Raw genomic sequence first — 27,863 nt, 5'->3', positions numbered from 1 at the left:
TGGTCGAATCGAGTGAAGCGACTCCAGAGCCGCTTCACCAATCCACCCAGAATCGGCGTCCAGAATCGACTCTTGAATCCATCCTTGAATCCTTGCCAGAATCCCAACTCTGAGCCCCCCTATTGTCTTCTGAGGCCCGATTCTCTCTGAACTTCCCTCGCGCAACACGTTCGGTAAAACGTGCATATGCACCAGATTCGGGGCCCCTCGCGGTCACAAGCACCACAGCAAAGAAGCATACACCGTTGACCACCACATCTCGCTCAGCTAGCCCACTTGTGTGATCCTGGTCCACACGACGCCACGGACAGGAGCTCACATACAGATCCTAGGTGAGTGAGATTACTTACAACAGCTGTAAAAATTAATCCTGCCGTGCCATCTGATAGTTGACCCACAGACAGTGTCTGCGCATACGCGTATGTCTTGGTCATGCACGGTGCATCCATGTGCGGTACGTGAGTTTGAAGCACTCACGCACTGCTCAAACTTGATGGCATCTGAGAGTAGAGAGGGCGATATGAATTCGCTCGAAGATATCGCAAAGCCATGAAGAAACTCCCCCGCCGCATGTCCAGAGAAGATATGGAGCTTGGTGACTGCCCGCTCTTCTACTATGGCTTTGGTGTTCCTCACAATCGGCTGGTTTCCTACGCCATTCGCAAAGGATTCATCCCACCGGGAACAGCTGTTTACCACTCATCCCTCATAGCCTGACGAGGCTTTGTGGCGCAAAGATTCACTTGGGTGTCACAGAACACATCAACTACTCCTTCGTCATGGCGATCTACACCAACTTTTCGCTCTGGGAGGACAAGCTGTCCGCGTTGGACGAGGCTGAGGTTCTCCAAATTGTCAAGCAGAAGCTAAACCTGGACTCGGAATCGGAATCTCTATGGTACTGGGATTTGTGCGCTCCTCGGGATGAAATTCTTTAGACAGTGAATCTTGGGTAGCTGGTTTGAATATATTCACGTTCGACACGGCCAGGTTTACACTGACAGTGACAGAGCAAAACTGCGGCTACTCCTCGCAACCGTGAGAAACACGTGATCGTGTTTGTATGAAACGAATTCCCTTTGTGAGCGAGGAAGTTCCACGTTTACATTACCTATCCTCTCCTCATCTCCTCAATATCACGGTCCTATAATCCAATGAGCCCATCAGAGAATGATCCACTATATCCGATACTTGATCACTCTTTATTTTCTCGCCTAGGCTTGACTGTTGTATGAGCACAGAAAGAATTCTATGACTTCGTCCGAGAGCATCGCAGGTCCTTCTTGCGACTTCCTGATTGGATGGTCAGCAAGGACGTTAAGCCCGGGGACTGTCCACGATTTCACTACGGCGTCGGAGTGCCGTTTCGCAAGCTGCGTGCCTACGCTATCAAGAAGAAATTCATCGACGAGGACGCCACAAACATGGACGTATATGCATGCACAGAGCTCATCACTTACAGTCTCATGGACGCGTGTGGTACCTCTCTTCACTACGCCGTTCCCTTGCATATCGCCTACAATTCGATGATCGCATTGTATACGAATTTCAACGTGTATCGTGAAGAGCTTACCGAGAAGGACGAAATCGAAGTTATCCATATCCTCAAGCGCGAACTCGAGCTGGGGTCGAACGTGAAGGCGCGGTGGTACTGGGATCTTGATACCCCTAGCACTGCAAGAGTCCGAGCGGTGAGTTCTTCGAATGTGTTAGCGGCTACATGGTGCTCGTGTTTTGACGCGCGTTCCAGATTCCCGCACCACTAGAGTACTTCGAACACAAGTCGCGTGCAGCACGCGGCTTGCCATACGATCCCGCGCCGCAAAGCGGTTGCGTTCCCTCAGTTGGCTGATGTTGAGCTTGGTCAGACCCGGAAGACTTTTTTTTATACCTTCGTCTCATAACGTTGTTCGTGTTTTGCGCCACACACTGTCGTACAAGTCCTCAGTGGAGCTGTGGCGTCCTTCTTTGTGCATCACCAACTACATACGCTACCAAAATATCAGCTGCAGAGGACGCAAATCCGGGTCCTTGCTGTCGCCAGGGTCCAGTGCTGAGTTTGGGTGCATTTGTGCGCGAACGGGTGTTGGAACAAAACTTTCACTTCCTCCGCCATGTTTCCTCCGCCATGTACGAGTTCGTATGACACTGCCCTCCGGCGGCCTGCCTCGTAGTCGAAGGCTACTGGTTACACTCCGTCAAAAAGTGATTTCGGACTTTGATACGCGGAGAAACTGCGTTGACGTACCTTGCTTGGCGATTATGATTCGAAAATCAAGATCTGCAGAAATACAATTGAGATTTTCCTGCCGCCTGAACGGAACGCACGACCGTCGGTAAGTCTGTGGAGCTAGCAGCGTGTTGGGGAAAGCGAGTGCAGGCTCGGCGGGTGCTGGTACGACGTGAAATCAAAGATAAGTCGAAGACGGGAGCGTATCGGGGCATACCTGTGCAAGATGCCCTGTGCAGTGTCTCCGTTTTCGTCAGATGTGTATTGTCAAACCTTCACGCCGGAGGTGGCTTTGGGCGGCGCCTCCTCGTCGAACATGTACCGGTAGACCTTCACACCGTGCGCGATGCACCAGCGGAGCATCTCGCACGCACAGCGGGGCGACCATGAGAATCGGGCATCGCCGAGGAGGTCGGTAACGAGTTTTGGCAGGTCGTCCTGTTCTTCGGTATGGATCGAGATATCGTCATGCGCGTCTGGGGGTCCATGCGGCGCGTAGGATTTGGCAGAGGGTCCTGATTCGCCGAACGGTGTTTGCGGCGTCGCAAAGCAAGGCGGGGGTGATGAGCGACTGGTGGATCCGTAGACTGTGTGAGCCGGGGGTGGTCATCGTGCCCAGTCGGTGTCCTCCGGACGGTGGCTAAGACAGTTCGACGGCGTGGATCGCATCGCTAGAGGAGTAGACGGTGACGGCGCCGATGCCGATCGCGCTCTCCGTGGACCGGCGGTGAGTACTGAGGTTCTCCTCGGCATTCGCGGAGTCCTTCCAGCCCTTGAGGCAGGACACGCCGTCGTCGGTCGCGCGGAAATTCAGCAAGCTTAAGATCCTGACGAGCTTTCATACATGGGCCGCCTCAGAGCTAGTCGATGGTGGAGTTAATGTTATTGATGAGGCGCATCAGATTTGCGAGGGTGGTACATACGTGTGCACGTGCTGCAGTGTACGATTTCAACTGGGTCGCTCGAGCCACTTGTTGGTTCCCGCTATCCTGCTTCGTCACAAACCAAGGTTAGCGGCATATTTCATACATTTCGGATGTCGCCACGGGAAGGGTATCGGTATGCGGTACGTGATATTGAGGTACATGCCGTTCAGATTCGATGACAAATTGACAACAGGAGCAGACGGCGCGCAATGAACACGTCCAAAGGCATCGTCAGGCCATGAAAAAGATTCCGCGTTGGATGGCCAGCGCGGATGTCGAACGTGGCGACTGCCCACTCTTTCATTACGGATTCGGGGTTTCTCATGACCGACTCGTTTCTTACGCCGTGTAACGGTAGTATAATATTACCGTAGATAAGATTTGTAAGCCGCCGAAGGCGGCATGATGTAAATCAAGAAACACCGCGCCTCATTGGGCGCGGTCACTCACAATACTGCGAGGGCGCCGAAGGATCATATGGCGCCCATAGAACTTTGTTCCGGGCTAGAGACATATAAACTACGTACGATCTACCTGTACCGTTGTCTTTCAGCTCAATACACTCGGTTCTGTTCTGTCTCGGTCTAGTCGCGTCGTAGCATAGCTTTACGTAAGCTATATACATTACACTTTTTTGAACACGCCGTATACTATTGAAATAAAAACAACGAGTACATGAGAATGTCCGGAACTCACACACTGAGAAGCGCAGGCGTCGATCTTGACGCCCGTACAATTATTAACGAAGGCTATGAAGCCACAAAGAGTAAGAAAGGCAGACGCCAAGGGCAGCCTGGCAGCGTGAGAAACGATCAATCGGACGGGGGCCACCTATCGCCCTCGTACCTAACTGAGCCCGTCGATCTAATCGGGATGAGGACCATAGCCGAAAGACTATGGAACCAAGGCGGAAAGCGTCCGCTTCGAATAGAAGACATTAATCTAATTGTAGAACAAACTACTGTAAAGAAAGGACAGGACTATCTACAACTATTGCTACTACAGCGGCGAATGGAAAAGCGAAAGCTTGAGGATATCGGTCCAGCAGAATGGTTCAGCATTGAAAACAAGGCCGAGACCGCGGAAGGATCCGAAAGAACCAGTGGAAGCACCGGAAAAGGAAAACAAACCGCACCTAAGAGCGGCAGAGCGCGTAGAGAATTCATCGCCCCTCGTGGTGACGGAAACGAAGGCGATACCGAAGAAGAAGAAAATGAGGTACGCGCCGCAACGGCAGACCCTCGAGGCCGACAGGCCACTAACGAGGAAGACGATCTATACGCGGATCCGGACCCCATTGGGGAAACCCAGAACAATGGCAATGCACCGCCCTTGGGACGGGCCGTTCAAACACGTGTCAGAGCGCCACAAGGGCCGAATAATGCTAGGCCCCCCGCCGCGCCGAGACAAATTATCCACCGCACCTCAAACGGAGGATCGGGTGGACCGTCCAGTAGTGGAAGTAACTCCCGTTCGGGAGGAGGAAGCCAACGCACAAGTGGACGCGGAATGGGACGAGGACGAGGAAACGCCCCTGGAGGAGGCGGAGATCCCGGATCTGACCCGAATGGGAATAGCGGCGATGAATCGGGAAATGATACGCCCAGACCCAACATCCCGCGATCAGACGATGAGGATATGCGCATTCTGCGCGAGGGATCGTACATCCCATTCAGCAGTGAATTCACAGGTGTAAGCTTGCGAACAGTATACCATAATAGAATTAAACATATGATTGAAACCTACATTGGAGAATATGTCGAGCCTGACCCTAACACAAAGAGTCAGAAGCCGCCGACACCGGAGGCATGGAACGGCCAAAACGATGCGGACAAATTCCTTGATTGGCTAGAGTCACTTCTGGAATACTTCGTACTTACCGGATTGTCGGGACCTCGCCGCGACCTTCTACGGAAGTTGCACACACCTGCCCGATTAGGCGAGAAAGCGCGTCACTGGTGGCGCCTCAAGGTTTCCCGAACTAACCCCGGGATCCCTGTACTCAGTTTCACTCAAGCAGTGGTCGAAATGTTTGACCGCTTTGTGATAGATATTACGCCTGAAAAGGCAATTAAGACGTATAAAGAAATTAAGTTTGACCCGGATGCCGGGGTACAAAGCTTCTTCGACGAACTAATTGAAGCTTCGTCCAAATTATTGCAACCCCCATCTGAGGTTGACATATCAGAACACTTCCTAATGAAGCTACCACAAGCGTATCTAACCCATCTAATGCGGAACAAAGGAGTCCGCGTTGGAATTACCAAATTAAGAGAAATATTGCGGTATGCAATTGACTATGAGAATTCCAATATAGCAATAGAAGCCGCAATGGCGCTTCGAAGAAGTAAGGACGGGTACGCCGTCAAAGCCAAATCACCGGAGCGGCATGACGACCGAAGAGATCGCGATCGAGGCGGGGACAACCGCCGAGGCAATAGGAACTCGTTCCGCCCCCGGCAAACGAGAGATGATTCGTACAGAATCACAAAAAATCCTTTGCAGTCGAATGCTATTCCTGTCAAATTATCCAATACAGGGAACTACGCTACAGGAAATGCGAAAGGAGACGGACGCGGGAACGCGCCCAACCAGAACGCTAATTACATCGTGAAGCCGCGATTCAATCCCAGGATAGCTCACCTGGCGTGCCGGACGTGCGGTGAGAAGGGACACTTGTCCGCGGATCATTACGCCGCCAACGCCCAGATGAACGCTATCGACGCCGATGATGGGCGCGACCCAGCGCCATTCGCGTACGCCGAGCCTTCCCGAAAAGGTAAGCGCCCAGAACCACCGCGCGAAGCGCGAGATGCTATCCGATCTGCGCTACATCGGGACAGCAATCTTAGCCGTCCAAAGTATCCGAAAGCATGGACTGAACTCCTTGCAGCGTACGTATCAATTGATGGCGTCCGCGCCTGGACCTTGTTTGATTTAGGATCGAATACGGACGCAGTCAGTACTGAATTTGCTCAGATATGCGGACTCGATGTATTCGAGCTCGAAAATCCAATTACCCTGAAACTCGGCTGTAAGGGTAGCCGATCGAAGATCACACATGGCGGGTACTCCCGTACCGCTTTCGGAAGCATCAAGACCGATTGGTATTTCGATGTGGCGAATATTGCTCACTACGATGCCGTAGTAGGATTACCGTTCTGCGCCAAACATGGGATTACCATAATTCCTGAGCGCAGGACAATAAAACTCCGTGACGGTACTCTAATTCCCGCCGAATTGGAAGGGGGGAGGACCGGAGGAGGCGACAAATGGGCTAAGTCCGGAGAAACGAAGCCGAAACCGCGGTCCTTTCGGAAGCAAGCCTAGACTCAACAGCCTCCGCCCGCGACCCAAGACAGTGGTCCGCTCACACGGGCAAGAAACACGAATGCCAGACATCTCTGAGCATAATAATCCTACAATACTGACAATGGCAAGTGCAATTGCTGACGAAGAGATCAAGGACATCAAATTCCCGAAGGAATTTGAGGATGCTTACAAGAAACACAACGCCTTGGAAGAGGCTCAACGAAAAACTCCGTGGGGAAAGCGGATACCGTTCCCCGGACCGCCCACGACGCCACCATCACGCGCCCAAGAAGCGCTAAACGAAGAAGCAATCCCACAATTGCGGGAGCAATGGCAAGCCCAGATCGCCGACATTACTGGCGATATCCCGCTCGAGCGACCTCCTTACCGTGAAGTAAACCATAGAATTAATATCATAGACCCCCGTAAGAGATACAGAGGTCATAGGCCACGATGCCCAGAAGCCTATCAAAAAATCTTACAAGATAAGATTGAGAAATATACTAAAGCCGGCTGGTGGGAATGGCAACCGGTCGACAATGCATTACCAATGCTGTGCATTCCCAAAAAGGATGGAAAGCTGCGTACCGTGTTTGACCTGCGGGAACGAAATGAGAATACAGTGCACGACGTAACTCCGATGCCGGATCAAGATAGAATTAGAAATGACGTAGCGCGCGCCCGATACAGATCGAAGCTCGACATGAGCGACGCGTACGAGCAGATCCGAATTGAGAAAGGTGATGTACCGAAGACGGCATTCTCTACCATTCTGGGCACGATGGTGTCCCACGTTATGCAACAAGGCGATTGCAACGCGCCTTCGACATTCCAGAGGTTGATGACCCACCTCTTTAGAGAACACATAGGAATATTTGTTCATGTATACTTAGATGATATATTTATTTTCTCGAACACCATAGAGGAGCACGAACGGCACCTCGGAATAGTATTCAATATCTTGCGCAAAGCGCGCCTGTACCTATCGAGAAAGAAGGTTGACCTATATTCGGAACGAATGGAGTGCCTGGGCCATCTGATTGACGGCCAGGGAATCCATGCCGAGAAGGACAAATTGGAGCAGATCCGCGATTGGCGGACTCCGAGAAATTATAGCGAGGTAGCGCGGTTCCTCGGACTCGTGCAATACCTAGCGCAATTCATGCCGAATGTAGCTACGTACATGACACCGCTATCTAACATCTGCAGCGACGGAGCGCCGTTCCACTGGCGCCCAATGCACGAGAAATGTTTCAGAATGATCAAAGAATTGGCCTGCAAAGCACCGATCCTGAAACCGGTAAACTTCGAGAGCCCGATCCCGATATGGGTCGTATGCGATGCCTCGACCACGGGCGTCGGAGCCTATTACGGGCAAGGCCCGGAATGGAAAACGTGCCGACCCGCGGGATTCATGTCAAAGAAGTTCACTAACGCACAACGTGGCTACGCGACGTATGAACATGAGACCCTGGCAATACTCGAAGCCCTCCTCAAGTGGGAGGATAAGCTACTCGGAAGAAAAATTAATATTGTAACCGACCACGAAACTCTTGAATTCTTCAAGAGCCAGAAGGATATGTCTTATCGGCAACGCCGATGGTCTGAATACCTCAGCCGATTTGATTATACACTAACATACATACAAGGCGAGACGAATGTCGTAGCCGATGCACTGTCCCGGTGCCACAAGGCTGACCGTCCAGATGAGAACCCCGCGCCGTACAACTTTGTTGACGCGGATCGCCGATTAGATCCCGCAGGGGATGACCTACCGGCGCTCAGAAACGAGGAAATTGCTCACCTCAATGCAATGAGGCTACCAGAAGCCATCGAAAGCCGCGAGATCGAAGCGGAAATGATGGCACCCGAAATGGACGGGGCCGAGGCCACTCAGCCGGTGGCGACCGCGGACGATCCGGTCGCATACGAAGCGGCTGCAGCCACGCTGCTCCCGCCGCAAATACTGAACGAGCATGCTGACTTTGAGCAAGCCGTACAAAGTAACTACGCTAAAGATACGCTATTCGCAAAGGTACTGGAGCACCCGAGCGAACACAAAGCTTTCACGGTGCGGAACGGTATGATCGTAAGCCGAAACCGCGCGGGAAAAGAAGTTCTATGCTTACCGAACGGCCGGCTCGGAGTCCGGAGCCTACGAGAACTGGTAATCGATACCGCCCATCGGACTTTAGGCCACTTCGGGCTACAGAAGACACTGGATTATGTACGACGATCCTATTGGTGGCCTCAGATGTCGCGCGATATTGAGAAATTCTGCGCAACGTGCCACATGTGCCAAACTACGAAAGACCTGAATAGGAAACCTGAAGGATTATTGCACAGCCTCCCAGTGCCTGGGCGCCCATGGGGCTCGATCGCAATGGACTTCTTGGGACCGTTTCCCCGGTCCCGCGGATATGATTACCTCTGGGTAGTCATATGTAGACTAACGAATATGGTGCACCTTATACCGTGCACCACAAAATCTAAAGCGTCTGAATTGGCGTACATGTTTGTACGCGATATTGTAAGACTACACGGACTACCGGACACGATAGTATCCGACCGCGATTCGAAATTTAATTCCAAATTCTGGCGTGAGACGCACCGGATACTCGGAACGAAGCTGCTGATGTCAACAGCCTTCCATCCGCAAACGGATGGTGCGACGGAGCGCGCAAATCGATCAGTCGCGCAAATCATGAGAACCCTGATCCGGCCCGATCAGACCGATTGGGTCGATGCCCTACCACTCACGGAGTTCGCGATGAATGCAGCGCGTTCCGAAACTACAGGGTTTTCGGCATTCGAACTAACATATGGATACATTCCGAAAATGCTTAGCGAGTTTGGAATGGAAAATACTGTACCTGGAGTAAGGGAATTCGCGCTACACGCGAAACACTGTCTGGAACAGGCGCATGACGCCATCATAGCTGCGCGCGTGCGCCAGGCACACCATGCTAACAAGCGCAGACGTGACCATCCAGCCTATCGGCCAGGCGATCTGGTCTACGTCAGTACGGCAAATCTTAACTTGCCCATCAAACGCGCGCGAAAACTCGCGCCTCGATTCATCGGGCCGTTCAAGATTATCGAAGCGAACAATGATGCGAGCGTCTATCTGATTGATCTGCCCGCTGATCTCAAAGCGCGCCGCGTGCACCCGAGATTTCACATCACCAAACTCCGGCCGTACCTGCCGAATGACGACACACTGTTTCCCGGGCGCGATCCCGCGAACTTTTATGACTTCGGACAAGCCGAAGATCTTGAGTATGAGGTCGATGAAATATTGACCCATGAGTGGCATGGTGACGAAATCTTGTTCTTGGTACGATGGACATTGGGCGACAGCTCTTGGGAACCGTGGGATAACGTGAAGAACCTCGCGGTGATTGATAGGTACTTCGAAATCGAAGGCGTGAGCCGCGTGGAAGACCTGCCGAGATCTCGGCCGCCGATTCAAGGACTCCCTGCACCTGAAGGTGCGATAGTCACGCCGTACAGTATGCGTCCCGTTGGACGCAATGGTAAAATATTCTGGACGCTGGGCCCTGCAGGTATAAAAATCCGATACCATGCACCGGCCCCAGAACAACATAACTTGCATACTCCGTAGCCTACGTACTGTACCGAATGCCCCCCTCGAAACCCTACGTCGTTGGACCGATGCGCGGAGCGCCCTATCCCGCGCCTGCCATCAACATTCCCAACCTGATGAAACAGGTTGAGAACCTTACCCTGCGCGTCGAAGCGCTGGAAGCCACTCTTGGCTACCCGAGTTACCAAGTAAGTACACAATTTCGTACTCCGAAATGGGCGCGTTCTCACGAATGCGCTCAAGCAACCCGGCCCCGGAACTCAGTGGGTCCAGGATGCTGATGGGCATCCGGCCGCTCTGCCGGCCCCCATGGGAACGCCCTCCGCTTGGGGGGGGGAGGGTCCAGAACGAGAGGACGGCCGCGTCGTGGTCCGCCCATTTGCACATGTGGGTGATCCTCGCCGACACCTCACTCGCGAGGAAATCGCAAAAATAATGCGAGACCACGTGGTGCCACCTACCGACATCGCGTACTACGAACGACTGATCAAGGAATCGCGCCGCGAGAAACATTGGTTCGCCGTGTTCCTCGCGAAGCATTACCTTGATTTGATCAAGGAGTTGGGGGCCGACGCCTCCGAAACGCAGAAACAATTCGTTTCTGGATGGAAGGACCCTGACTGGTTCCGAAACGCGGTCCTATTGGACACTAAGAAGCGCGAGAAGCGCGAGAAACGTGAGAAAGCCGAGAAGCCGATCGACCCGGACTACTCGGACATCGAGGCCTGGGCACAGCTCCTCGCAGAATACGCGAATCGCCGCCCTCACGGTATCAAATTCGAGGGCAATGTGCCCGACGAAGCCCAGCTGAGAGGCTGGTTAATCTTCAAGCAGATCGGGCCAGCCCGTCCCGGCACGAAGGAAGAATCGCGGCGCACGCGCAACATCGCAAATCACGTGATCTGCCGATACTTCGCGGATCACGCCGAAGAGTACCGAGGCACCGTAATATCGCTAGGATGCACTATATCGGAGATGTGGGCCCCGACACCATACCGGCACGGAGAGAATGTGGAAATCAACGATTTCCTGAAGCACGCGGCGAACTGCGGCCTACAGCACGAAATGGCTGAGGGTCCCCTCCACGCGTTCGCGACCCAGTGGCTCGCCGACTATTCCGGGCCCGCTGTGGCGTGAGAACCGAAGCACGAGAAGCCGTGTCCATTGACAGGCCCTCGCGTCGCAGTGAGTCCATCGACTCTGTGACTCGCTAACTATGTATTAACTATCTCTTTCCTGGAGGGGGGAGGATGTAACGGTAGTATAATATTACCGTAGATAAGATTTGTAAGCCGCCGAAGGCGGCATGATGTAAATCAAGAAACACCGCGCCTCATTGGGCGCGGTCACTCACAATACTGCGAGGGCGCCGAAGGATCATATGGCGCCCATAGAACTTTGTTCCGGGCTAGAGACATATAAACTACGTACGATCTACCTGTACCGTTGTCTTTCAGCTCAATACACTCGGTTCTGTTCTGTCTCGGTCTAGTCGCGTCGTAGCATAGCTTTACGTAAGCTATATACATTACACGCCGTCAGGAAACAGTTCATCCCAGATGGCACCACCAGCATAGCCACCTGCTTGCATCTCATCGAGCGCAGCCTTACTACGCGTTGTCGGGCTATACTTTGCTTGGCTACTACGGCACACCCCGTTTACTCGTTCGTTATGGCGCTATATACCAACTTTTCTCTTTGGGAGGACAAACTGTCTGCTGAGGACGAAGCCGAGGTTCTTCAGATTATCAAGCACGAGCTAAACCTGGACCCAGAAGAAGACCCCCTTTGGTATTGGGACATCTGCACTCCGCGCCACGAAATACTCGAAACGGTGAGCCTATGTGTATCATTTTGACTTCGAACTCTACTCATTCACTTGTTACGCGCCACAGGCAGAAGTGCCACGCAGAGTGCACGCATCCCGTAAGAAACCGCTACGAGATCAAGAGAATGTCACATCAGTCACAGCTCTGGACGTTCAGACTGCTCAGCTATAGATCGCGTAATGCCGATGAGATATCCTCATTTACTTTCCTTCTCGCAGTAGTTGTTATTGTTGATCACAAAACTCCTTAGTACATTTATATTAATCATACATGCTGTGCTACTCGACCCATGGTTTCTGATGTTCTCGAATCGTTCTGTTCATCTTGTTCGCCTCTCAAGTAACCGCAGGTCCGTGGATACGCGAGGATTAATCGTATGCATAGCGTTTGAGCTTCGACATGTATAGCCCCCGATATCGCAAAGTACCCCCTACCAGGACCATTTACCGTCGAGAAATATCTCGTCCATAGCTGGGATTCGGACACTGACGCTCCATAGTTCCTCGACAAAGTCTATGCTCGCGGAGAGAAGTTCTGGAGTACTTAAGGCCGATGCTTATGGAAGAGTTCTGTCAATGACTATCCTGTAGTCGAGGATTTACTGGCCGACGCGTCGACAGCGCCGCCCGCGGCTTGGTGCTAAAAACAGAACACGACACTGGGTCGGCAACCGCCGCTATAGTGGCTACACCATGCAGGCGTAGCTCATTTCCTCGACGACTCCTGGTTTCGCTTCATTCCTGACCTACAATCTCGACACGTATACCCTTAATGGAATGAGTCTACGATCTCGTCACTGCTTGTTAGCTTTGCTCTTGCTACTTGTACGTTGAGAATTACCACCACAGACGTTCGCTCATGCAGCACGGTGCCCGGCACGCTATGTAACTAGGCGGTTCTCTATATTGTTCATTTGCAAGCACCAGGTCAGTTTGACGCGGAATGGGATGGCGCAAAGGAATACCTGTCGTCTGTCTCACATCGGTACGTGATACTTCTCCACTCTCGTGTCCGTGCCGATTGAGCCAACAGCACTTCGTAGAACCGCACCGCTCGCCAACGCAACGCTGTTGGTGCTTGCGCGAGAAGGCGACCTTGATGGAGTCTTGGCGAGCATGCGTGGGCTCGAGAACAGGTTCAATCGCAACTATCACTATCCCTGGGTGTTCCTGAGCGAGGTTGAGTTCTCCGAAGCATTCAAGGCGTATGTTTATACCATTCCTGTTCCCCATGCGTCGGAAGCTCAAAAGGATTAAGTAACGTATCGGAAGCCGCGAGCTCTCCAGTCGAGTTCGGTCTCATCCCACCGGAACACTGGTACATGCCCGATTGGATCGACGCGGAGAAAGCGGATCGGGAGATGGCGCAGCTGGCCACTGTGCCGAACATACCCTATGCAAGTGAGCGTTGAGCGACTCCATTCCTGTTACCGAAGAGTGACCAATCATCCTAGAGAGTATTCCGTAAGTCCCGATCACGACTTGAATGATCGTTCCCTCAAACCCCATGCAGATACCGAAACATGTGTCGCTTCAACGCCGGAGTCAGCTCAATTCTGGCTTGATTGCTGGTCACTGAGCCTTCGTAGTTCTTCTACAGGCACCCGCTTCTGCTGAAGTACAAATACTACTGGCGGGTCGAGTGAGTCCACTCCTCACCCTCTTCTAGCTATCTGATTGATCTTTTCTTGACGTAGGCCGAACGTTCTGTTCCGATGTAACATCGACTTCGATCCTTTGCAGTTCATGGTCAGCCATAACAAGACATATGGTCGGCCTACTTGCCCGTCCATGCCCGTGGTAGGCATTGACTGTCCCTTAGGTTTCGTTATCGGTATCAAGGAGATCAAGGAAACGGTGACGACCCTTTGGCAAACTACGAAAGGTAGGAAATTGCACAACGAAGCCCGTGTGTGTACTGAAGCGGCCCGGCAGAATTTATGGAAAAATATCCGCAATACATTCCCGAGAAGAGCACTATCTCGTGGGTGGCCAACACTCGGACGGGAAACTATAACCTCTGCCATTGTCAGTCTGCTTTTTCCGTGCTTTACGCAGCTTGACAGGCCTTCCTTTGACGTTGCGTTCAGATTGGAGCAACTTCGAGATCGCGGACATGGACTTCTGGCGAGGCGAGGCATACTCGGCGTACTTCGACTACCTCGATCAGGCAGGAGGGTTTTACTATGAGGTTCGCCTTGATTGACGCAAACCTGGGCTTCCTTGCTGATGCGCACCTGTACAGAGATGGGGCGATGCTCCGGTGCACAGGTTAGTCTCAACCTCTAACGCCCGTGCTTCAATTCTGACCAGGCATTCAGTATCGGCGCTTCTATCCTCCTACCACCGACCGCATTCCACTTCTTTGATCGGATAGGATATACGCATCAACCCTTCACGTAAGTCGTGCTCGTCCATTGGGTACGGCGCCATGATGTCAAACCTTTCCGTCACAGGCATTGCCCTCGCCTCCACGAAGATAGGCAAGTAGGGCTATGCGATTGTGGAGAACGCGACTCCGTGGACACCACGATCTTCTCGTGTACGGGACGCTGGCTAAAAATCATGAATCGACTCACGCCCGGAGGAGGGTGGAGGGACGTGGACGACTTTTCGTATCCTTGAGCATGAATGTATCAGTAACAACCTGCACATATCGCTTGTTCCCGTCCTTTCACATAGATACCTGATTCTCTTCATGAAATTGACATCGTGTTCAGGTCATACACGCTCCTCAAGTTACAGCCAGTTTGATCAGGTGTAAAATACACAACTGCGCGATGCCCGTGAACCCAAAATGAAAATAGAATGCTCGTTCTGACTGACGAGCCTCATTCGCCGGTCCAGACGGCTTAAAAGGCAGGTAAGATCATTCATTCACCTAATCCGAAGAGCACTCACCCGGCCCAGGGACTGGGTATCCGATTGCGCTGATCATGAGCAACTGTTAGCGAGCAAGGCTGCTTGGTCTTACCTGTGTACGAATACGTCTTCGCCCTGGACCCCGCATATCAGCTCCACATTCGTTTCGATTGGAATAAGGATGTACGTACGCGTCAGCAGTGTAGATGTCGATGTTGATGCTATACAGAAACTTGTTCAGCATATCTTGCGATAACGGACGTGAAGTACCTTGGATCAGATTGAGAGTATCCACCTACGACAGAATTGTGGACTCAGCGTGTTCACGATTATTCTAACATGAACCTACCCGGAAGTTTGATGGTCATGCTGGACGGCGGGGTCGCGGTGCCGTTTCCGGTGACGATGAGCTGTGCGCATTCTGGATAGACTGGGCTGAATATAAGCGCTTGCCGGATTATATCGATGGCGTCAACCTACATTGAGGCGTATTGGCCTGGTGAAGGGCGAGGAGTTCATGCTGAAATCGCCGCTTTTTAATACTCTTCCCAGGGTGAGTGATTCATGGCTTACGCGGATCATGTACTCCCCAGGGGCTAGAGTCTTCGGAATGGTGGCATTATAGGAAAGGCTATTCATGACCAAACCGGTTCCCCAGACGCCGTTCGGCAAGTTACCGGAAACAAGACCTGGGTATGCGATGTCCGAGTCACCAAGAGGAAGATTCGGAGAGACCGTAGCTTACCCGTCTCCGCGATCTTGAACCAGTTGAGCTCGGCAGTGTTGACGGAATAGCACGTGTCTCCGCACGATGCCATGTAAACCTGCTTGCAAATTGAAAGATTGCACCCCTCAGCCCGGAGAATCTCACCATTACAGGACCCTGAGCGTGTGTCCATTGCGCCCTATTGTGCGAATCAGCACCGGACTCATAACGGCTTAGTGACGACACGGATTCACCAGTGAGCAGTCACCTCGCTTCCAGCCAGAACTGTGGCGCTGAGTTGGTTCGAGCTCGGCCAGCCATCGTCATTGCAGCTGATAGTCTGCGTATACGGTCAGTTGAGCCGTCAAGAGGCGTCTTATCGCGGAATACTTACTGTATCGGTTGCGCTCATAATCCTACACGGCAAGACAATCCGCATCAGCATCGATGGATCACACGAGAAGAGATCCTCACGGATTGTAAGACGAGTATGGACGCTCGATCGATATCTGCGAGTTAGGGTCGTTGTATGGTTGCCAACCAGTATATGCCTTCCCCGCAATGTTGTAGGACGTCACCCCGCCGTGCGCCATCACAGTCGTAGCGTACGAGACGACGGACACGAGACTCAGGACAGTGAACACGGTCATGTTGCTGCGACCTCGCAATGTGCGATGATGGTGCCTTCTGCAATCCGCTTGAGGGCCTTATATATGGCAAGATCGTTTCGAAGGGATATCTGCTGAACGTCGGAACGGGCGATGATCTCACCCCAACCGAAAGGACCTCGCAGAATAACCGGCACGAGGCCCCTTGAACGCGGCATATCCTCCTCAGCATTGGGCTCGAAGCACTTGCTCTTGAAGATCGTTCGGTGCAGAAGAACGTCAAAGCTATACGAACTTGTGCCTTATCACCGGCATGTTTAGCCATGAATAGTCCGCTATTAGAGATGGCCGGTGTCACGAGGTTGAGAGCGGTTACGCAGGGCCAGTAGATGCAGGTGCATATGGCGTCAGAAGCGGCGAGGTTGAAAACCCTTACGAGCATCCACGATGCCCGCTTTCAATGAGAAGTTAGATTGCGTCAGAAGGCAAAGGCATACCAAGTCATACCTCATAAGTACTGCTCTGTACACGAGTCAGTGTGAGAAACCGAGTGGTGGAAGCACGCGAACTGTTCTAATACGAATACAGAACACATCCCACGAAGATGAACAGCAGTCCCACGCGAGCACTGCATAATCTTGGCGGCGATGACTAGCCGCCGTTGGGTGGATCGTGCTGAATCCATGGTGTCCGCTGTCGAAAGCAACGTTCCGAGGTTGATGCCGTTGACAATGAGGGCCCTTGGGCCAGACCATTTCTCGAAAACCACTACGGTCTATGCCCACTGCAAGAAATCAGTGCTCGGCGCGTGCTCGTTCAGCGGTGTGAAGGTGAGAGTATGCATTAGCATCAAATATGGATATCACAACAATGCTGCCTAGGGCAAAGGTATTTGCGCGTTAACGACGAGAGCCTGGTGGCGAGATCACGCTCACCTGACGACACCTACTACTCATCCCTCCATATCGACATCGTCACCCTTATCTCCATCTCCCTCCCCAGTATCCTCGTCGTCATCATGTTCTGGTGCCTGTTCGACATTGATGTGTCCGGCTGCTCTCCAGACATCACTGAAGGTGGCTTTCCATAGCCGGATACGACCATCGTTGCCCGCTGAGGATAGGATTGTCCTGCATTCGGTGTCCAACCAGTTCAACCTAGGCAACTCGCCGAGAGAGCGAGCCAGCTTACCCGGTGATGTTCCATTCTACTCTCGTCACGGGACTCCTGCAATCGCCATGAGTCAGGCTCTTGCCAGTCGGAGAAGTACGCACTGATGATCGTCGAATTCAGCGACCATTTCCCCCGTCCACCCATCATCCTCTCTGCTCACGCCCCCGTTGGCCCCCTCGCCTTCGCTGTCGGCCGGTGGTTTCACCTTCCATATCCGTACGTGTCCGCCCAGGGAACCGGTCGCGATGAGATGATAGGACCGGCCGCAGGATGGCGCCCAGGAAACCGAAGTAACGGAGAGCTTTGTTGTCTCATCCGACGTGGCTGTCGAGTCCGTCGCTCGAGAATGCCCATTGATGAACCCTAAGGGATTGTTCGGCGCCGCTGTCGTCCGCTGCTGGCCAGAGGTGGAAGGAGACGACGGGTCAAGTATGAGCAGTGTTTGCGGTCTCCGGGAAGGTGACAAATGAATTATCTGCTCAAGGTTCAGCTTGATACAGTCTCGAACACACCAAAAGAGGCGCACTTTAACAATGCCGCTGGTTCCGACAGCAGCAGCTATCAATTCGCCCCAGTGCCGGTCTTTACACCAGCTAAGGGTCCAACCCCCGTCGGCTTCGCGGTTTCCGCCCCGCTTCTTCTCTCGTTCTTGTTCCTTCTCCTGTTGTGCGTGTAACTCCTGTTGCAATAATGTTGCCTGCGCAGTCGCATTCGCGCCTGCCATGGACGTTTGCGTTTGCGTGGGTGTTGGGGAGAGGGTGTGAGTGAGGGAGATTGTTTTGGCCGATGGGGAGGATGGCAGGAGAGTGACATCCAGTTCTTCGGACAGGGACCAGGTTCGGGTAGGAACATTGGTCGGCTGAGAGGGGCCTGCAGGCTCTTCTACTGCTTCGTAGATGCGCAGGTTGTTGTCGCTTGAGATGGTAGCCTGCGTGAAAGTATTGTTATGGACGTGTTCAGGAAAGGCACGGTGGAAAGGGTGCGTACCAGCTTGAGCCCGAAGTACGAAGGCGCAAACTCAACGCCGCGTACGGTGCCTTTCGCGTCATGTAATATAGCGCGCTCGATCCATCGTGTATTTAGAACGACATACGGCTCCGCTGCGCCGTCGTTGTAATCGTTTTGCGAGCCTTGCGACGCGGGTTCGGTGGCTTGACTTTGTTGGGATTGAGATGGTTGGTCCGCGTCCCCAGGTACGACAGTCTCCTCCCAAACTTTGACCGTCCTATCAAAAGAGGCGCTTGCGAGTATCGAACCGAATTCAGGGTGCGCCCATGATAGTTTGGATACCGGCGCGTCGTGTGCCTGCAACATTCCAGCTGAGCACACATCACGACTGTGGTGGAACGACGTACCTTCCACTCGTGCGCAATCGTCCATTTTCCCGTAAGCTCGTCTAGAGACCAGATTTTCACCCTGTTTCATATGAACGGATGCGCATATGTGTTCAGTGGCTTGAACGCGTGAAATCACTGCTACACACCTCTGATCTAGACCCGCCGTTGCAAGTCTCAAACCATAGAAATCATACGACGCGTCGGTAATGAGGTCGTTGTGCGCGTCTTGTAATAGCCCTGTTTGGATCATGAGTTGCTTGCCGGTCGGCGAAGGCGAAGGCGGAGGTGGCTGAAGGATGAGATCACTCGCGAATATTCAGGACTTTCACTTGCATCGGCATGGACGGACACGTTGACCTTACCCTCCGGATGCGTTGACACTCTCTTCCACGTACTTCACATCTCGACCTTGACTATACTGTACACACCACCATGGCTGCTCAAGGAGGCTTCTGGGCAGAGATCCGAAAGATTCCCCCTGTGACGCGATTCCTCTGCGCATCCTCGCTCGCTGTTTCTCTACCGGTTATGGCACAATTGGTCTCCCCATGGAAGGTGGTCTACGTACAACAATTGGTCACGAAGAAATGGGAGGTATGCGGCTTTGGATCATGCTCGCTGTGTATGCGCTCATGGTCCTGTAGATATGGAGACTTTGGTCGAGCTTCTTCTTAGGCAGTACGTCCGTCAAACATACGAATCGCGTGTTCGACTGAACCGACTGCTCTTCAAGGCTCTGGCATCAACTATATCTTCGACTTCGTGATGTTATAGTATGTCCTCGTTATCTTTTCATCGCACGAATATGAATCCCTATTACTCGTTCACAGTCGAACGTCCGATGGTATCGAATCCGCTAACTACGCCAGTCGCTCAGCGGATTATGCATGGCATCTCCTCCTTTCCGCTATATCCATCATTGTGCGACTACTCGATGTTGACATGTCGGACTCGTTACTGATAGTCGCTGTGGTTCAGGCCCTCAACACTCCTCTGCACTCCTACACCCATACCCGCCCCCTTCTCCTCTGTCTGACGTACCTCGCGTCGAGACTTGCGCCGCCGGGCGCCCAGACCTCTCTCATGGGACTCATCACAGTGCCTTACGCTTACTGGCCATATATTATGATCGGCATGGACTTTGCCATGGGTGGTCCCGCCGCCGCTGCTAGCGCTGTGCGTTAAGCCGCATCGATGAGAGCATCTTCCATTACTGACCCCCGCCTTCTTCGGGTATACAGGTTAGTGGTGCCATCGTCGGCCACATGTGGTGGTACGGCCTGTTCGAGACCCGGGTGCTCGAAGGCATCGTTGGGCGCGCACCGGGGTGGCTAAGGTCCTTGGTGGGTGATGGCAGCGCGCCTAATGCCGGACCTGCCGGACCTGCGGGTGGGGTCCATGTCATCCCTCCGAGACAGGTGAGGCAAGCTACTGCTGGGACTGGGGGTCATAACTGGGGTACCGGACACCGGCTCGGAACCGATTGAGAGCAGACTCTGCTTCAAAGTCGAGCGTTTCTGCATATCGTTGAGTACTCCGTGTACAGTCCCATAATTCCAGAGTGCGCTCAACCATTGTCATTCGAAACGTGCGGCGGGTAAGATAGCGATGCATCGATAGATCTGTGCACGATAAGGACACGCGTACGACCATCTAAACCGCGACTCGTATCCATGCACACCGAAGATATCGATGAGGGGATGATCCCAAGTTCTTCAGGGCATATCCGAAACGTCGCGGGTGCAAGCGCTCTACCTGTATGCAACACCGGACAAGGCCAGCCAATATCTCTCATCATTTGTAGCCTCAGGTGCATACAGTTTGCAGACGGTGGTGGTTTCAATCACCCCCGGAACCCTGATACATTGGCAATGCAAGCTTCGAAACATAATGCTCTCGTTCATCCGAACTCTCCGCTTCTCGGGCCTCGAGCTGCCTTCTACAGCGCCGTTTCCTACCACCAAATTTGCGATCGAGCCGATCGAGGGCCAGGAGTGTTTTCTCGGAGTAGACAAGCTATGCGACATGTTCAGTCGCATGCCTTGCTCTGCAACGTCTTTGCCTTCGTTGCGTCGGTGAGGCCCCGGCCCCTCAAGGTATCATCGTTCACCCGTTGTGCTCTGTCATCTTCGCGATATTCATGTCGTTGCTGGTGTGCGCACATGCGACTATATCTCTTCCGTTCTCATGATGCCCGCTTTCCATTCATCCTCACGTGTACCCGACCGATCCTCGGTTCAGCGATCGCTTCTCGTCCTTAGTCTCTCCACCAGGCATTACTACACCCTCAGTCCCCCAGAAAACCTCCTCTCCTTGAAATGACACAGGGCGTCCCAAGCAAACCCACGAGTTCGATTCCCCAGTTGCAAGTGTATCCCTGTCCGTGGGTACCACGCAAGATCTCGCAACAGGCTGACTACCGTTCTTGACTTCTGTGCCGCATTCGAGCTCCTCCAGATCGACGATTTGGCTCTCTCTTTCCTGTCCTCAACGGTGTCCCAGACGTTGCCGCCTCCGCGAACTGTGCGCTCCCGAAGGTCCTGCAAGGCATCGGATTGCTGTCTTCGCAAACTCGTGGGCTTGGAATGTCCTGTTACCACCGACAATTGCTACAGAACCACGCTCTCAAAGCATTCGCCGAACGTCCGAGTGCTCGTCATCGCTGGAAAATTCCCTGCGAAACGCTAAACCGAGCGCCCCTCGGTCTGGCAAACACTGGAAGGCGCTTGTTCGGCTTAAGACTCTCAACTAGCATCTCGTGTGTACTAATCGGCATCTGTCATGTCATTAGAATTCCATGATTCTGGTGTGACTGACCAAGGTCAAGATAACACGAGAAGTTCAGACATGTCTGGCACAAGCCTAAGCTAATCTCCTTCATCCCCGCCGGAGCAATACGATGCCAATAAGTATGTTCGCAGAATTATGTTTGATTCCCCGCCCTCATCTCCAGATGCAGAGCTCTGGCGAGGACTTTGGACTCTCTAGGACGACCTTGAAGATCCCTTCTGGATTCTCGCCACGCGCTGTCTCCGGACACACCATTTCACGGTGGTACATAATCATCGTTGCTACTTATGTTCGCCTCAGCTTCAGTCAGTCACGTGCGATAGCCCTGCCATATCAAGCCAACCGAAATGGGCGTGTCCTCCCATTTACCTAATTTCGCGATTCATATTTCCCTATCCATCCTGACACTCAGAGATGGAACCCAATGACGCAGAAAGAATGTTCAAGGTAGGGTCACAACCCGCTCCTGCCTGAGGCCGCACATTTCATGAGTGTACATTCCCAGCCATCCTTCATGCCGTTCGCGGTGGAGCACCGGAGAGCGTTGAAACGCATCCCGCCGTGGATGTTTGACGAATACGTCCGCGCAGACGAATGTCCGAGGTTTCATTACGGCCTAGGCGTCACCCTGCAACAGTTCCTTGCCTACGGTCTCGACAATCAAATGATCACTTCTGCGGATATACAAGATAACATGGCCGTCGCCTACTGCGTGCAATGCATTGTTAATAATCTCTCGATACTCTGCAAAGTCAGACTGCGCTATGAACTGGTCTCGCACTTTCATTACACCCGAGTGGTCGCCCTGTATTCGAATTTCGACAAACGCGACCGGCAGCTATCGCCGGCCGAGGAAGACAGAGTTGTTGGGTTCATCAAGACCCAGCTTAATCTCTCACCCGATTTGCAGCCTATTTGGTACTGGGATATCCAGTCTTCCCCCTCGGTGACGACGACTAGGGTGAGTTATTACGTGCACGATGGGACGAGTGGCCTCACTGACCTTTACCGCGAGCATTGTAGCTTCCTCCAATCCCCATCGCTGTTACGTTACACATGACGATTATGAAGACTAACGACGAAGATCAAACCGCGGAATTCGAGCCTGTAGACGAGGCACTGAAAGCCAAGTATGGGCCATATCAGGGAAGACGGCTCAAAGGGCGGCGCAAGTAGTTTCTCAGGCCAGACGAAATACTCGTGTTGAATGCTTTCATAATGTCCCGCTATGCTTGCTGTCGTACCTGTCTGATGGTGTATGCTGTGGTTGCCATGTCGCTTTGTGAAATTTGTACGGGGTCCGTGATAATACCTCGAGTTACAATGATAGTAGTGCTCACCTGGAGATCGGATTGTACGGCGTAGTCCTCCGCTGTACTGTTCACCGGAGGACGTGTTGCAGACGGATTCCTACCAGAAGGTGCCGGTGCCCGGCTGTTTACCGTCGTTTGCTGTCCACACTTTACTTGTTGTGTGGCGTTTCAAGAGGCTAGCAAGGGGGTAAACCCTAACATCGCCGACGAACGCAGGTTAGCAGTGTACTACCGCATTTCTGAGTACCCTGGTGCACGGCAGGTCCATTATTCGACCAGAGAAACGCATCGACGTAGGTACCGGTACGCAGAGGCATCCTATTTGTCATAAATCACGTGCAACACATAGTTCTTGCGTAGCACCATTTCCGTCGGTCTAATGGAGGCCATTGGCCCTAAAACGAGCCCTTTCTTGTGGTGCGTCTCCATTCATTCCCCTCCTCCCAACCTGTCATTTGCGATCGTTCGACGAACGCTCATATCACGCAACAAGCTATGCTACCGACCGATGCACAGCGATGGTACCTGGTAACTTGAGAGTGACCACTTTCCCCGTTCATAGTGCTAATACGACCGACCCTTGTTCCAGGAATCATTCATTACATTTGGCTTGAAGCATCGGAAAGCAATGACGCGTCTCCCGGAATGGATGACGGACGAATTTCTGCGCGAAAACGACTGTCCGCTGTTTCACTACGGCTTCGGGGTCACGATACAGCAGCTTCGCGTATTCTGCATCAAACAGCAGATATACAAGCCTGACAAGGACAATGATGAGATGGCCATGTGCGCGTTGCCGGCATTCGTCGATGTCCTCTCACGGCTCTGCAGAGCCAAGTTGAGCTGGGTTAGGGTCGGACACCCTCGCTACGTCTTGGCGATCGCCCTCTACACGAACTTCAAACAATACAAGCAGAAACGTTCACGGAGCCAAGAAGCAGCGATATTTGAGGCGGTGAAGAAAGAGCTCGACTTATCGCCCAACGCGCAGCCCCTTTGGTACTGGGCTAAATCGTGCCCTAGAGTAGAGACGATGGCCAAGGCATGTTCTCGTAATGCTGCGAACAGACTCGCCTTGCTGAATGAGCGTTCTGTTATAGATGACCAAGACCCCGAAAATTCCGAAGGCCGTCATGTTGCATAAGGCCGTCCTTGGTTATGAAGACATCGATGTAACGGCAGACTTCGAACCGTCGGACGAGGAACTAAAGGCGCACTTCGGAGCCTTGGATGAAGAGAGCGACTCGGATGAAGAGAGCGACTCGGATGAAGAGAGCGGATCGGACAGCGACAGCGACGTGATTCACGATAGCGATGCGGACGAAGAGAGCGACACAAACACAGCCCGTGCGTAGGGGCAAGGGAAGTAAGTCGTAGACAGTAGACGAGTTCTGGGTTGGCGCTACACCCGGTATAGCCCTGTCCCCATGAAAACCTTGGTCATCTCTTGATTGTTTTGCGTTGTCGTCCCCTGTTTTCCTTGCTGTGTGAACAGTTGTCGCTATCGTGCTCTGAATATATATCACGTTCGGTCATAAGTGTGGTGATAAGTCAGATTGGACAGCACTGGAGGATAAATGATATCAAACGTTCGGTCAACTGACGTGCCTATCGTACTTGTGCGTATCTCAGAAACTTGTGCCGAGGTACATGTATGCTTTCGCAGATTCACTAGGGTTCTCATATACGCCTGAGGGTAGTAGTGATATCGCCTTCAAAGATATGCCCACTGCGCCTTTTCGTGCCATAGGGTTATCTTGATGTGGACCATGTACGAGAAGTGAATATGCGTATAAAGCAGTGCTCGATTTAACCAGTCGAGTGAACAGACGCAAGCTAGTCCGGCGAGTCAAGCTTGAGCTACAATTTGGAATCGGGCAGGTTGGTCTAGTCGCACACGAGGCATGCTTCGCAACGTCCAAGCCAGCCGTGAGGCTACGGAGCACCCAGCTATCGCCTGCGAAGATGCCGCGAATACAGAGAAAAGCTGATAACCGAGTCAAAGGGCGTTGAGTGCACGTGATGCGGTGACGGTGGCTTACTCTGTTTGGTCATGTGTTTGTCTCCTCACTTGCTCGCCGTCAACGACGTCGACGCCGCCTCTTCCCCCCAACCACCCCCATTGACGACGCTCCTTTCGACGACCGCGACGCCCGATGTCCGGCCAAACCCCGTTCTCAAACGCCCAGGCGCAATATCCGGCGCTTTACCTCTACGCACTCGTGAGTAGGACCCACCCGCCCAACGCCATCATACTCACGCCCGGGCGTCGACCGCCATCAATCTGCAGAATGACTCCTTCGTACCGAAACATATATCACTCTCGAATAATCAGCATGTCAAGATTGGAAGGCAGACCAGCGCGAAGACCGTCCCTGCCGAGCGGAATGGTTACTTCGACTCGAAAGTGCTGTCGCGACAGCATGCGGAAGTTTGGGAAGAGGGTGGCAAGGTGGAACTTGCGGTCTGCCTCGGAGGCATGCTCGAGGGCTGACCGCATTGCAGATCTACATCAAAGACGTCAAAAGCTCGAACGGCACCTTCATCAACGGGGAGCGGCTAAGCCCCGAAGGCGTCGAGTCCGAGCCATATGAGATCAAGACCGACGACATCGTTGTAAGCATCTCAACTCTGCGGTACCCAATCTCTCACTCATGTTATCCCGCAGGAATTCGGTATCGACATCGTCAGCGAAGACAACAAGACCATCATCCACCATAAAGTCGCCGCGCGCGCAGTCTGTATCTTTTCCGAAGCAGATGCCCAAGCCGCCCTTCGCGCCGAACACGCCGCGCCTCCCAGCGGGCCCTCTTCCGCCGCCTTCAACTTCACTGCCCAACAAAACAACGGCACCCTCGGCCAGGCCCCCAATGGTCAAGCCTCTAATTTTGCACGCAGACCTCAGATCCAGGGTATGGGCGGTCTGGGCGGGAGCATGCGGCCGCCCGGCAAGAGCGGCCTCACGTTCGAGCATATCCTGAACAGGCTCCAGGGCGAGCTGCAGAAGAGCCGCGAGACCGGGGCGGAGCTGCACAGCTTGACCGGTGCTATGGGCGAGGTCGGCGACACCCTCGGCGGTGGCTTGGTGGGTATTCTTTCTATCGGGCATTCGTTGCCGTCGTGTCTGACCGACCACGCATAGCCTCCCCCTCCGGCATACCCGTCGCATTTGCCGCCCGTACGACCCGCTCAGAGCCAGCAGCACCAGCACAGCCAATCCGAGCCCGTCGCCTCGGCCTCTGCGTCGTCTTCATCGGACCGACCTCAGCCCGCCGCTCTCAACGATATCCAAGCACAACTTCGTGAAACCCAAACCAGTCTTGCCGCGCACGTTGAGAAGATCCGTGCTCTGGAGGAGACGCTGGCAGAGCATGCCGCTCTGAAACGTGACATGAACAACCTTCGGGAGTTGATCGAGGACCGGCGTCGCGTTCGATCCTTCTCGCCCACGGACTCGGCCAACGTTCGCCCTATGTCTCCGGAAGCCCATCGCACCTCGCGGGATCACCATGACTCCTTCGACGAGTCCGCCGAGCTGGACGATGACGCGAGGAGCATCGCTTCCACGGTCATGCCGCACGAGCTCGAGCGGGTGGACGAGGTGGACGAGGACGAGGAAGCTGAGGCGGAGCGCATCCGGATGCGCATGGACGCTCAAGCTGAGGAGGAAGCGGAGGCTCACCGAAGAGAGCTTGCCGAAGACGGCGAAGAGGAGGTCGAGGAGCAGAGGAGGCGGCTCGGCCGACCGCGCACTCCCGAACCGAGCGGTTTGGGTATGGACGACGATCACGAAGAATCCGGGGAACGCGGACGTTCAAAGGCTTTCGGGCGGCTAGCGGGCCCGACGTCGCCTTCATCGTCGAAGGCAACGGCGGCCGACCATGCCGATAGACTGGAGGCGTTGGCCGCGCAGCTCGAAAGTGCGCTGGAAATGTCGCGGAATCTGCAAAGTCAACACGCGGCAGCGCAAAGCACGATTCGTGAGCTCGAATCCAAGGTCGGCACGCTGGAGAGCCTCGTGCGCGAGAGCCTGGCGCGGCAAAGCGGCGCTCCAACGCCAGCAACGCCAGCCTCCGTCCCAGATGCGGTCGATGCACGTCCTAAGGAAGGGCTGACAGAGATACTCTCCGAGTGGAAAAAGTCGGTCGAGGTTCAATGGGCCGACGTCCGCGAGGAGTGGGGGAGCGAGCGCGAGCGGCTGCGGAAGGCGCGCGAGGAGTGGGAGGCGCGGCTGCAGGCCGTCGAGCAGGGGGTGGATGGGGTGGCGAAGAAGGTTGAGGACGGGCTCGCGGAGGCGGAGGCCAAGGTCCGGGCGACGCTCAGCATTGCGCATCACCTTGGGGCGAACGGCGACGCGAAGGGGAGTTCGCATGGGCTAGTGACGCCGCCCAGCCCGAGGAGTCTGAGCGCGGACTCGAACAAACCGAGGAATCGGAGGAGGAATAAGAGTGGCAGGGGCCGCAGCGGGAGCCGCGACGCCGGGGCTATCAATGGTTCGGGAAGCACTGGCTCTGTGGACCTCAGCAGCAGCGAGCAAAGCTATGGGCAGCCCATTGCGAGTCATCTATCGGTGTCTCCGGCGAAGACCAAATTGAGACCGCGGAGTCCTTGGGGGCCGGAAGGTAGTAGCTCGGACGACGATGAGGAAACCCGGGTTGGCGACGAGAGGGAACAGGACGCTACGAAGTACCCGACGCCAAAGAGCAGCTGGACCGGGACCGAACCTAGTAATACGGCACCTGGCACTCCGACAGCCGCGCATCACCCATACGCGAACGCGCTAGCACTCGTAGACTTGGTGAGCTTCATGATTATTCTCATTGGTTGACGTTCGCGCTGACCCCCCGACGTAGCATAATCCGCAAGTATCGAGAACATTGGCGACGCTCGTGGTCGGTATCGCCGCCGTTGCGGTGGTGTGGAGGGTCAAACCGGATACGCTTGCATGACCACAGCGTCGGTCCTTCGTACCTATCTCGCTCGAACCCATATGCCCACCCATGCCTTTCTCGTTTCGACATATAACATATATCCTATCGATAGCTCTGAACTCGTGCGTCGTCTTCCGTGTTCCTCACCTGTATGCATTCGCCTTGCCTCGTTTCGTAGTTTCCCGCCCGATGTATTTATTATGTGATGACCTCATGACGCAAAATCTTCAACGGATCTGG

General features: G+C 53.7%; 10 protein-coding genes across 10 annotated transcripts; 7 read left to right on the top strand and 3 right to left on the bottom strand.

The window, feature by feature from the left end:
• Window positions 1-432: 432 nt before the first annotated feature.
• PUNSTDRAFT_44449 (uncharacterized protein) lies at window positions 433-1,852 on the top strand (the record flags this gene model as incomplete). Its single annotated transcript, XM_007383591.1, has 5 exons — window positions 433-458; window positions 713-910; window positions 943-1,038; window positions 1,277-1,691; window positions 1,751-1,852. The coding sequence occupies 5 exons, from the start codon at window positions 433-435 to the stop codon at window positions 1,850-1,852; spliced, it is 837 nt and encodes a 278-aa protein (XP_007383653.1).
• Window positions 1,853-2,497: 645 nt separating this feature from the next.
• PUNSTDRAFT_134128 (uncharacterized protein) lies at window positions 2,498-3,385 on the bottom strand (the record flags this gene model as incomplete). Its single annotated transcript, XM_007383590.1, has 3 exons — window positions 2,498-2,801; window positions 2,878-3,057; window positions 3,345-3,385. 3 exons carry the CDS (start codon window positions 3,383-3,385, stop codon window positions 2,498-2,500), a joined length of 525 nt encoding a protein of 174 aa, XP_007383652.1.
• A 5,853-nt stretch (window positions 3,386-9,238) lies between these two features.
• Window positions 9,239-9,502, top strand: PUNSTDRAFT_67620 (uncharacterized protein; the record flags this gene model as incomplete). Its single annotated transcript, XM_007383589.1, has 1 exon — window positions 9,239-9,502. A coding segment is annotated over one exon (264 nt), but the record flags the coding sequence as incomplete, so codon positions are not given.
• Window positions 9,503-12,629: 3,127 nt separating this feature from the next.
• Window positions 12,630-14,528, top strand: PUNSTDRAFT_102490 (glycosyl transferase; the record flags this gene model as incomplete). Its single annotated transcript, XM_007383588.1, has 14 exons — window positions 12,630-12,728; window positions 12,797-12,888; window positions 12,947-13,108; window positions 13,162-13,304; window positions 13,358-13,367; window positions 13,417-13,447; window positions 13,493-13,545; window positions 13,601-13,674; window positions 13,726-13,788; window positions 13,839-13,931; window positions 13,994-14,094; window positions 14,149-14,174; window positions 14,225-14,302; window positions 14,360-14,528. Exons 1-14 carry the CDS (start codon window positions 12,681-12,683, stop codon window positions 14,526-14,528), a joined length of 1,143 nt encoding a protein of 380 aa, XP_007383650.1. The 5' UTR covers window positions 12,630-12,680.
• A 69-nt stretch (window positions 14,529-14,597) lies between these two features.
• Window positions 14,598-16,136, bottom strand: PUNSTDRAFT_143617 (cellulose-growth-specific protein). Its single transcript, XM_007383587.1, has 13 exons — window positions 15,946-16,136; window positions 15,866-15,887; window positions 15,726-15,811; window positions 15,637-15,670; window positions 15,511-15,589; window positions 15,339-15,454; window positions 15,246-15,285; window positions 15,115-15,195; window positions 15,036-15,060; window positions 14,957-14,986; window positions 14,878-14,900; window positions 14,805-14,816; window positions 14,598-14,754 (listed from the first exon to the last, which is right to left on the bottom strand). Exons 1-13 carry the CDS (start codon window positions 16,119-16,121, stop codon window positions 14,735-14,737), a joined length of 744 nt encoding a protein of 247 aa, XP_007383649.1. The 5' UTR covers window positions 16,122-16,136; the 3' UTR covers window positions 14,598-14,734.
• Window positions 16,137-16,907: 771 nt separating this feature from the next.
• On the bottom strand, window positions 16,908-18,866 carry PUNSTDRAFT_143616 (WD40 repeat-like protein). Its single transcript, XM_007383586.1, has 8 exons — window positions 18,736-18,866; window positions 18,608-18,668; window positions 18,240-18,557; window positions 17,779-18,180; window positions 17,354-17,727; window positions 17,271-17,306; window positions 17,015-17,209; window positions 16,908-16,956 (listed from the first exon to the last, which is right to left on the bottom strand). Exons 1-7 carry the CDS (start codon window positions 18,837-18,839, stop codon window positions 17,032-17,034), a joined length of 1,473 nt encoding a protein of 490 aa, XP_007383648.1. The 5' UTR covers window positions 18,840-18,866; the 3' UTR covers window positions 16,908-16,956; window positions 17,015-17,031.
• Window positions 18,867-19,021: 155 nt separating this feature from the next.
• On the top strand, window positions 19,022-20,157 carry PUNSTDRAFT_120452 (DER1-domain-containing protein; the record flags this gene model as incomplete). Its single annotated transcript, XM_007383585.1, has 6 exons — window positions 19,022-19,183; window positions 19,234-19,267; window positions 19,323-19,362; window positions 19,420-19,510; window positions 19,568-19,765; window positions 19,831-20,157. 6 exons carry the CDS (start codon window positions 19,022-19,024, stop codon window positions 20,074-20,076), a joined length of 771 nt encoding a protein of 256 aa, XP_007383647.1. The 3' UTR covers window positions 20,077-20,157.
• A 1,736-nt stretch (window positions 20,158-21,893) lies between these two features.
• Window positions 21,894-22,555, top strand: PUNSTDRAFT_134122 (uncharacterized protein; the record flags this gene model as incomplete). Its single annotated transcript, XM_007383584.1, has 2 exons — window positions 21,894-22,340; window positions 22,403-22,555. The coding sequence occupies 2 exons, from the start codon at window positions 21,894-21,896 to the stop codon at window positions 22,553-22,555; spliced, it is 600 nt and encodes a 199-aa protein (XP_007383646.1).
• A 765-nt stretch (window positions 22,556-23,320) lies between these two features.
• PUNSTDRAFT_44445 (uncharacterized protein) lies at window positions 23,321-24,047 on the top strand (the record flags this gene model as incomplete). Its single annotated transcript, XM_007383583.1, has 2 exons — window positions 23,321-23,716; window positions 23,793-24,047. The coding sequence occupies 2 exons, from the start codon at window positions 23,321-23,323 to the stop codon at window positions 24,045-24,047; spliced, it is 651 nt and encodes a 216-aa protein (XP_007383645.1).
• A 768-nt stretch (window positions 24,048-24,815) lies between these two features.
• On the top strand, window positions 24,816-27,855 carry PUNSTDRAFT_52392 (uncharacterized protein). Its single transcript, XM_007383582.1, has 6 exons — window positions 24,816-24,914; window positions 24,983-25,144; window positions 25,198-25,308; window positions 25,361-25,777; window positions 25,835-27,490; window positions 27,546-27,855. Exons 1-6 carry the CDS (start codon window positions 24,849-24,851, stop codon window positions 27,639-27,641), a joined length of 2,508 nt encoding a protein of 835 aa, XP_007383644.1. The 5' UTR covers window positions 24,816-24,848; the 3' UTR covers window positions 27,642-27,855.
• The last annotated feature ends 8 nt before the right edge of the window (window positions 27,856-27,863 follow it).

Source organism: Punctularia strigosozonata (assembly GCF_000264995.1).
Source record: "Punctularia strigosozonata HHB-11173 SS5 unplaced genomic scaffold PUNSTscaffold_6, whole genome shotgun sequence".
Lineage (NCBI taxonomy): Eukaryota > Fungi > Basidiomycota > Agaricomycetes > Corticiales > Punctulariaceae > Punctularia > Punctularia strigosozonata.
Note: the sequence above shows the minus strand (reverse complement) of the source record. Positions and strands in the feature narration are given on the sequence as shown.

Coding starts and splice junctions, on each gene's coding strand:
- PUNSTDRAFT_143617 (XM_007383587.1), bottom strand. CDS start 16,121: ATGACCGTGTTCACTGTCCTGAGTCTCGTGTCCGTCGTCTCGTACGCT. Junction 15,888..15,945: donor CCATACTCGTCTTACAATCC/GTGAGGATCTCT, acceptor CTTGCCGTGTAG/GATTATGAGCGCAACCGATA. Junction 15,812..15,865: donor TTATGAGCGCAACCGATACA/GTAAGTATTCCG, acceptor CCGTATACGCAG/ACTATCAGCTGCAATGACGA.
- PUNSTDRAFT_143616 (XM_007383586.1), bottom strand. CDS start 18,839: ATGATCCAAACAGGGCTATTACAAGACGCGCACAACGACCTCATTACC. Junction 17,307..17,353: donor GCTGAATTCGACGATCATCA/GTGCGTACTTCT, acceptor TGGCGATTGCAG/GAGTCCCGTGACGAGAGTAG. Junction 17,210..17,270: donor GTAGAATGGAACATCACCGG/GTAAGCTGGCTC, acceptor CACCGAATGCAG/GACAATCCTATCCTCAGCGG.
- PUNSTDRAFT_52392 (XM_007383582.1), top strand. CDS start 24,849: ATGTCCGGCCAAACCCCGTTCTCAAACGCCCAGGCGCAATATCCGGCG. Junction 25,145..25,197: donor TTTGGGAAGAGGGTGGCAAG/GTGGAACTTGCG, acceptor ACCGCATTGCAG/ATCTACATCAAAGACGTCAA. Junction 27,491..27,545: donor CGCTAGCACTCGTAGACTTG/GTGAGCTTCATG, acceptor CCCCCGACGTAG/CATAATCCGCAAGTATCGAG.